General features: G+C 38.1%; 1 protein-coding gene across 9 annotated transcripts in view; it reads left to right on the plus strand.

Annotated features, from left to right (window-relative positions):
* MYO5A (myosin VA) overlaps positions 1-9,490 on the plus strand; it is a 180,912-nt gene that overhangs the window by 95,558 nt on the left and 75,864 nt on the right. For all 9 annotated transcript variants that reach the window (XM_024754316.1, XM_024754322.1, XM_024754325.1 and 6 more), the window contains 5 exons: positions 397-662; positions 1,293-1,374; positions 4,686-4,826; positions 7,047-7,172; positions 8,470-8,553. In XM_024754316.1, coding sequence (XP_024610084.1) covers positions 397-662; positions 1,293-1,374; positions 4,686-4,826; positions 7,047-7,172; positions 8,470-8,553 — 699 coding nt within the window. The remainder of the gene's footprint in view (positions 1-396; positions 663-1,292; positions 1,375-4,685; positions 4,827-7,046; positions 7,173-8,469; positions 8,554-9,490) is intronic.

The following is a 9,490-nucleotide window of genomic DNA, read 5'->3' on the forward strand; positions in this document are numbered from 1 at the left end:
TCCCCTAGTGACTCTAAGTTCTAGGAGGACAGGGTACATGTCTGTTTTTGTTTGCTGGCATATAATAGACGCTCAGTAAACATTTGTAGACAAGCTGACTCATTTTCTGACTGACTGACTGACTGAATGTGCCTGAAGAGAGATCCAAACAAGTACTGTCAGGAAACAAAGGAAGAGGTAATTTTAAAAATGAGCCCTAGAAGAGATTACGAAATGCTGCCTAGATGCTGGTTTGATGGATGATTGTGATTATCATTGATCAGCTTCAGGTGATCTTGGTGTTTGTTATAACAAAGAAATTGTGGGGTTTTAATTGTTCCCTCTTCGTTAGTATTTTTTAGTAAATTTTTGCTTAATTGATCTGGTCCTAGGAAATAACCCATTCTCTTTTGGCAGCCCAAGCATGAACCTCTCAGCATCTTCTGTGACCTCATGGCTGTGGACTTTGAGGAGATGTGTCACTGGCTCTGCCATCGGAAGCTGGCTACTGCCGCGGAGACATACATCAAGCCCATCTCCAAGCTGCAGGCCACGAATGCCCGTGATGCACTGGCCAAGCACATCTATGCCAAGCTCTTTAACTGGATTGTAGATCATGTCAATCAGGTTCTCCATTCTGCTGTCAAACAGCACTCTTTTATTGGCGTGCTGGACATTTATGGGTAAGTGTATTTGGCTTAGTGGTCTGAGCATTTCTTTCTAGAGACTATCTAGTAACTCTAAGTGGGTATTTGATTATGTTTCCTACTGGTGAGGAGAAGGGAAAATTAGAAGAGAATTTTTAAAAGTCTAATTTCATTTGCTAGTTTGCCTTCTCTGGGTACCTTTCTTTAATGTTAAAACCCTTCCTGTACATTTGCGCTGTACGATGCCTTTTTCATTATCTGGTTCAGTTTTTCAAAGGAGTGTATGAAATTTCTATTCCCCGTTCCTTTCTATGTGTATATAGACACTGTGCATCTGTGACCTGACAAGAGCAATGGCTTTATCGTAATTCTGATCGTTCCCTACTTGAGGGTGAATATGCCGTCCAAAGCATATACTGTTAGACGCATCCATAGGCTGCAGCCTTTAAAAAAATCTCTCTACCACCTGGCTGATGCTTATCTGCTGGGTACATATTTCATGTTACTGAGTTAAAAACCCTTATTTATCTTCACTGATGTGGAAAGAAAGTTTCACAATGTTGAGGAATTTCCTATTTCTTTCTTTCTGATTTGCACATTTTGAATATTTTTTAAAAGTTATTTCTTCCTTTTTCTCCTCTTCCCATATTATTTTTGGTTTTACAGATTTGAAACATTTGAGATAAATAGTTTTGAACAGTTCTGCATAAATTATGCAAATGAAAAACTACAGCAGCAATTCAATATGGTAAGAATTTTCTTGCTTGAATGATATTCTACCAAAAGTTATTCTCTCGAATTTCTAGTATGTGTTTAAAGTTTGGTTCCAGAAATGAAGTTGTGAATTACGATTATTATCTATGGTTTAAAACAGCTAAACTGCTGAGGAATTTAGGATTAGTAAATGCTGCAACCTTGGAAAGATGTTTATGGTCCAGATTGGATTCAAGGTCATCCTTAGATTGCTGTCTGAGAATAGTGAAAACTTGGTCCAAATAAATTGAGAGAGAGAAGCCGAAAGTGTGTTAAGTAGTAATATAGGGGGTGTAAAACTTTGATCCCAGGGATATCCTTCAGTTGTTCGTTCCTGAGGCTAACTATATGTGGAGTTATGACTGTCTTAACTCTTACTTGCTGTATTAGCAAGAGGTCAGAACAAGAAAGCCAGGACAGATTCTCTTTTCTATATGTATATATATCAATAAACCAATAGATAATGTTTCAAATGAATAAATTAAAAAATAGCTGGTAAGCATATTCTTTAGAGGTAAATATCAGAAGAAATAGCTGAGGGAGTTAAAAATGGTCACTTCCAGGGAATGAGACTGGGGTTGGGGAGGTATAGGACAAAGGATTGTTGCTCGTCATCATAAAACCTTTAAACTATTTCATTTTCAAAAAATATTGCATTACTTTGATAAAAATTCGGACCACCTTTATTTAGCAAATTAAGCTACTTAGTACAGTGAAATAATGTAGAGGTGATCTTAAAATCTTAGGCTTATGACTGTTTCTACAAGAATATGACTGGTGTATTTTGCATCTCTGCATAAGGAACATTAATAAAAACCTATCAGAGACTAAATTGAGCTTTATTTTTTCTCAAGGTTTTCCTGAGTTTCTTAACATTTTAATCAGTGGCACAGCCTTCTGTTCTTTCCCAGTATATTTTGGCACAAGGTGACTAGAAGTATAAGGAACCAGTGCCAGCCTTATTAAGGACTGGCTAATTTGTTTATTTCTCAAGGACCTCATATCTCTGCATGTGTGTTTCTGACTCTCTCCTTTCTCTTTCCCTCTTTCTGTCTCTATCCATCTGTTTCTCCTCTCTCTCTCTCTCTCTCTCTCTCTCTCACACACACACACACACACACACACACACACACTCACACTGCATCCTAGCGTCTCTCTGCACAACTGCTCCACTCCCTCTTATCAGATGGCATATTTTTTTTTCTGTTCTGTATATATTTTGTCAAGGTTTCTGCTTCCTCACTCACCTCACACTTCCTGTGAACCAAGCAGTGGTTGGAATGCTCCCATCCTCTTAACTTGTTTAACTCTCATTCATCTTGACTTCTTTCAGCATCAGCTTCCACTGTTAATTGCCTGTTTCCTAGTTTTTATACCCGAGAAACAGAATTTGATTAACCCAGTTCATTCGTTCATCAGAGATCTCTGGCACTTGACTAGCTGTGACTAGGAGCATGGGGTCTCACAGTAAAGAATTTGGTGCTTAGGACTGCTCCCTCAGCAGAGGCTGTGGGTAGGGCAGTGGGCAGGAGAAACATGGTGATTGGCAGGTTTAGTGCTTGGAGGCATTACCTTATCCACCAAGGATCTCTTGCCATATTGAACCTCACGCCCACCTGTCATTTTGGAAATTGAGAATCGAAAATTTTTGAGGCGCCATGGATTTTTCCAAACTAAATGTAGAGACTTGTATGAGAAACAGGCTCTTAAGTTTGGAGCAGTGTTTTTGTTGTCAATGTGGAAACTGCACTGCATGTAAATTAATGAATTTTTTAAAAGATAGGGCTCATTGTTTTGGAAATTATTGGTACCATCAGACAGGGCATCTTGCTGACACATGGTGCCCTATTTGCCTTCTCATTAATCAAAAGAACAGAAGAAATTTGCTTTCTGATTAACATGACATAAATATTCATATGGATGACAGGTTTGGTTGTTGTTGTTTTTTTTAACTAAAGCTTTTGTAGCTGGTTAGACTATAAATGCTGTAAATGAGCCAAGAGCAGCATTATAATAAGTGTAAAATAAAGTGGAAAAGTTCCGGATGCGTGAGGAGAGTAAAGCATCAGAAATCTTGGTAACCCCTAAGTTTCATGGGGTTTTGGGTTCTAGGAAATATATGTTGTCTGGTAATAGCCACAGAGGGCTTATCTTCCCAGAAAAGTTGCAAGATGTGTGAGAGGAAACAAGGTGACAAAGGAGACAAGAAAGAAAGCAGAACCCTCCAAGAACAAATGAGTAGAGGTCATTAGCATCTGTAGAGACTAGAATTTATGGGTTGGCTTCATTGGCTGCGCAGCTTGAAGCAGGAGCTGCAGCAGTGGTTGGATTGCCCTTCCCTCCTGGACCAACCTAACTACCTTTCACTGAAGAACTCAGATCACACAGCCCTTCCTCAAAGAAGCCTTCCCTCGCCACCCTGTATCCAAACTGGATAAGGACTCCTGCTCTCATAGCTCGCCATTATTTTCCTCTGGAACATTATTACAGTTTGTAATTATATTTCTTGTGATTACTTGATTTCTGTTTCTCCCACTAGTCTTCAAAGTCCATGAGGGCAGAGCCCATGTCTATTTTGCTAATGGTATGCAGTGACTGGCCTAGGATAGGCAGTCAATACATATTCCTGCTAAATGCTTCAACCATTGCTTCTCAATGGAGATGAGAAGGATTTAGCAGAAATAGCAATGGATTCATAGTGGTTGCAGCTGCTTGCAGATTTGGATGTAGAAGCCAGAAAAGTGAGCCGTAGATTCCCTGACTGTGGAGGATAATCAAGGCAGACACAAAAGACCAACCGAATGTTAATCTAATTCTGAGACACATGAACTTCAACACCACAGTCCCTTAAGAGAATTACTTTGTTATGCTGCAAGCATCACCCAGAGTGTTTCAGTAGTCTGGAGGGCATCCTCTCTGCACAGTTGTTCAAGGCCAGCTAAGACATTTCTGTGCCCATGTGGTCAGCAACACTGTGCAATAATTTAAGGGACCAAAAAGTATATAGTGCAGTTTGGGATATATATCAAAAAATCAAAAAGACTGCCATATTTATCAGCTAGTTAAGTATTCACATACTTAGATTTTCTTGTTTGCCAAAAATCCTATATTGCTGAGGCTTTACTGTCTGCGGTTTATATTTGCTTTCTTATTTTGTTCTCTGCATGTAAGTCATGCTTCTCCAAGATTGTTGCTAGAAGCCATTGACTATCTCAAATTATGTTGGTGTCCTTTTATAAATGTTTCTTGACTAACATTATTTATGACAGTGATGCAGTAATGCCAACTTTTTCTTTTTCATTTCAGCATGTCTTCAAATTAGAACAAGAGGAATATATGAAAGAACAAATTCCATGGACACTCATAGATTTTTATGATAATCAGCCTTGCATTAATCTTATAGAATCTAAACTGGGCATTCTAGATTTGCTGGATGAGGAATGCAAGGTAAGTATGGTTTTCTGATGTACTTAGTATATGAAAATGGATACATCAAGGTCAAATGGTAAATGGGTTTAAGCAGAGATTCACTAGTATACCATGAGGTGCCATGGTGGCAACAAGTGTAGGTCACCCTAACTTGCATTCTGAAGGGTCACTAGACCCAAAGAGTTCAAAATACATTTGAAACCAGGAGAATCTCCCTTCTCATTGGCATTAGATACAACTACTACCAATTTTAGCCACTTTTGTTATTGATATGCTTATATTTGGTACTTTCTGTTCAGTGGTATGATATAGTTAAAGAAATGCAAGAAATTGTACAAAAGGCATTTTGAATAACACTTCTAAATATCCATAATTTTAAAATTGACTAGTTGTTCTTTAGTACTGATATATATGGTGGAGAGGGAGTTTTAGCTTTAATATTTGAAGATGCACCATGTGGAAAATATATCAGATCCCCAGCTTTACTGCTAACTGAGTTATCCTAGACAAATAACCTATCCTTTGTCTTAGTTGCTCTTTAATTTATATGCCATAAATTACCACTTAACGTAGGTTGATCCTCCTAAGAATCCAGATTTCCTGCAACATTAAGAATGCAAAGACAAATACTGTATCTTTTCACGTATATGTAGAATCTAAAAAATAAAACAAATGAATGTAAGAAAACAAAAAGAGCTTCACAGATACTAGAGAACAAACTAGTGGTTACCATTGCGAAGATGGTTAGGAGGAAGGGCAAGATAGGTGAAGGCGGGATTAAGAGGAACAAACTACTAGCTATAAGATAAATAAGAGATACAAGGATGTTATGTACAGCACAGAGAATATAGCCAATATTTTATAATAACTTCACATGGAGTATAATCTATAAAAATATTGAATCACTATATTGTACTAAAACTAATATAATATTATATGTCAACTATACTTCAGTAAACAAAAAGAATGCATGTAAAGGTGCTCTACCTTGATTGAAATTAAATAAAATGTAAATCAAAACAAAAATGGGATACTGCTTTTTACCTATCAAATGAGTTTAAATTTGATAATACCATTTTGATATTTTTTTAACGACTTTTTTTTTTTTTGGCGGTATGCGGGCCTCTCACTGTTGTGGCCTCTCTCGTTGCGGAGCACAGGCTCCGGAAGCGCAGGCTCAGCGGCCATGGCTCACGGGCCCAGCTGCTCCGTGGCATGTGGGATCCTCCCGGACCTGGGCACGAACCCGTGTTCCCTGCATCGGCAGGTGGACTCTCAAGCACTGTGCCACCAGGGAAGCCCCTTAACGATGTTTTTGATGTGGACCATGTTTAAAGTCTTTATTGAATTTGTTACAGTATTGCTTCTGTTTTATGTTTTGATTTTTTGGCCACAAGGCATGTGGGATCTTAGCTTCCCAGCCAGGGATCGAACCTGCACCCCCTACATTGGACGGCAAAGTCTCAACCACTGGACCCCCAGGGAAGTCCACCATATTGACATTTATTGCATATATACTCTTGATGAAGGGCATGAGTTAGTACAACATATTTTTGACGAAATTTGACAATATTTGTGAAGATTTTAAATACACATACCTTTTGACTCAGCCGTGGAACTGCTGAGAATTTACCCTATGAATATGCTTACAAAAGTATTCAAGCTTTTTGTGTAAAAGGAGCCATTGTGGCAGTTTTCATAATAAAAAAAATCAGTATCAACCTAGTGGCCATAAATACAAGAATGCTATTGTTAAGAAGAAAAAAAAATGCAAGGAGTTTATAGAATAATCCTATTTGTGTCCATGCCTTTAAAGACAGAAGGATAAAGAAATTGGTGGAAATGGTGAGAGGAGACTATTCTCTATTTTATACCTTTCTGAATTATATAAATGGCCCACTGTGTGCAAATGTTATTTTTATTTAACAAATTTAAAAAAATACATGATAGTCATGATATTCATCTTTCATCTGTGAGGCTTTTGTTGCTTTAAAAGCATATCGAATATTTATTTGATGACCTCTGGTATAGGCAGGTTGAGTTGCTGAAGGTCTCAGTCATAGCTTTTCATTAGTCATTGGTTTGGGACCTCTAAGAGAGAAATGTGGAAGGAATGAGTTCCTAAACTGGATGTAAAATTTGTTAGGAAAGCCAAAACATGGTCTCTTGGTTGATGCATCAGAAGCATCTCATAACAATATTCACCTTGTTTTCTTCTTTTTTTCACCCTGAATGTAGATGCCTAAAGGCACAGATGACACTTGGGCCCAAAAATTGTACAACACACATTTGAACAAATGTGCGCTCTTTGAGAAGCCCCGTCTATCAAACAAAGCTTTCATCATCCAGCATTTTGCTGACAAAGTAAGGAAGTTTTATTATCTCTTTTCTTTTTGAATACTTAAGCTCAAAGAGGAAAAAAATCAGTAGTCAACAGATAGCATTTTTTTCTTTGCTGAGCTTGCATTCTTTAGCTCCGTTTAGGAAAAGTAAGCTTAAGTGTTGGCTTATTGGTTTTCTCTTTCTTTAACCTAAATGGGATTATATTAAGAAATAAATACATGTTTACAGTCCTCTATCTATAATTCTGAAATCTAAGAAACTCTGAAATCCATGCCTTTTTATAATTCATTTAGTGGCTAAGCCTGATTTTTGACCTGAATTAACATGAGGTTATTTATAGTCTTTATTTATCCCAGTTAGGCTGGATATTTATATATTTCAATGTAGAAATGTTAATATGTTTGATTACAGATTGCTGCCTCAGATTCTGCTAAAAGATTCTGGGTTCTGAAACCCAGTGGTTTCAGAATAGAAACTGTGGACGTGTGTCACCCTCTGTGATTGATTCATTGGGTCCCTACTAATGAGGCATGCAGACTTGCTGCTTCACAGGTTCTGTAGTATACTCAGAAAATCTGGAGCTATGACACTAGTTTATATTTCCAGGAGGTTGTGGGGTGGCCTTCTGGTAAGCTCCCCATGGTCCCCTTTAGGAACCCTTTAGGAGGGTTTTCTGAGTCTGTCCTGCTCCTAGCTGTAGACCTTGGAATGGCTTCAGGGCCACCTAATGGCTTTGTGGTACAGGCTGGGGACTCTGAGTGGTAGATGGCTGACGTCTTCTAGAAGCAGGGAGAGTCCATTCTCACGTAGTTCTACTTACCGGATCATACAGTGTTTACCCAGCCTCCATCTACATCTATCGTCGCCACTTCAACTTTCTGCCAGACAGCCATTTGTTCCTTCTGACCCTCTCTCCAGCTTTTATCTCTTCTCTCCCAGAGGAGACTTACCCCTGCGGGACGGTGAGCTAGGTTTGAAGGAAATACAGTGGGTCAGCCTTGGAGGAGCTCTCTTTGGCCTGCATGAGAGAAGAGAACAGCTTCTTATGAGTCTGCTTACCCATGAACTGGGATGATCTTAGATCACAGTTAATCAGCACTGCCACTCTTCCCTAGGAAAAACAATATTTGGGGAGTTTTACTCTAGAGTTAACATGCTTCTTACTAAGAATGGTACTAGTTTCTTAGAATAAACTAATGATAACACTTCACTGAGAGCCCATCACATAGCCTGAGCCTAATAAATATTTTTGTTGTTGATGACAATCATATCTATTCAAAAGTTTATTAGCTAAGGAGATTTTCCCATGTGTTTTCAGGTGGAATACCAGTGTGAAGGCTTTCTGGAAAAGAATAAAGACACTGTTTTTGAAGAACAAATTAAAGTTCTTAAATCAAGCAAGGTAACCATGTATAGGCTTTCTCCAATCAGGATATATTCATTAAAATGTTTCTTATTTAAGCATTAGCTTTTTAACAGTAATAATAATTGTTCTAACAAAATCAGCTTTACTGTTAGTTTTCTATTTATCAATACATGTGTCAGGTCCTGTTTTTTAAATGCCTTACAAGTGTTAACCCACCTAATCCTATGATGAAGTGATATTATCATTACTCCCATTTTACAGATGAGGGAACTGAGGCAGGGAAACTTCATAGCTAGTAAGTTTTCAAGCCAAATTATTGATAAAACCCAGGCTGTTGAGCTCAAAGTCTGCACCTTTAACCACTATGCGGTGGTATTTTATGTGAAATTTTTGCCTCCACAGCAGTTATAGGCTCTCTTGTGCCTTTGTGAGAGACCATGAGAGAAAACATTTTGTTGTTGTTGTTGTTTTTGGCTGTGTCATTTTGAAGGGATACGCTAGAGACATGGCCTTAAGCATTCCATCCAAATAAAGATTGACCTCTGGATCACTGAGTGCAATTTTCAGGTATGGTCCAAAGCACTTTGAAATTATTCTTCTTAGGTATAGATACCAGAAACACTGCTTTCTAGTGGGAGCAGAATATTCCAGATTGCAAAGAACTATGATGGCTCTCTGAGGTTGATCCCAACCTCCACCCTTTGACTCTCTTCAGGAAAGTATGGGGAGGGGAGCACGGCTCACTTTCATCCTGTAGGGAGCAAACCAGAAAGCTGGTTACTTACATTTAACAAAGTAAATATTCAAATATTCAGTGAAAGACTAAAAATATTCATGTGAATTCTTCTGGATTTCTGACCAGCACCTTTTGTTTTTCTGGTTTATTCTAACAAAATCGTTTTAACTTCAATGGAATGTTATATGAACTTTTTTTTTTTTTTTTTTTTTTTTTTTTTTTTTTTGGTGGGGGGGC

The sequence above is a fragment of the Neophocaena asiaeorientalis genome, unplaced genomic scaffold (genome assembly GCF_003031525.2).
Source record: "Neophocaena asiaeorientalis asiaeorientalis breed wild unplaced genomic scaffold, Neophocaena_asiaeorientalis_V1.1 scaffold391, whole genome shotgun sequence".
Lineage (NCBI taxonomy): Eukaryota > Metazoa > Chordata > Mammalia > Artiodactyla > Phocoenidae > Neophocaena > Neophocaena asiaeorientalis.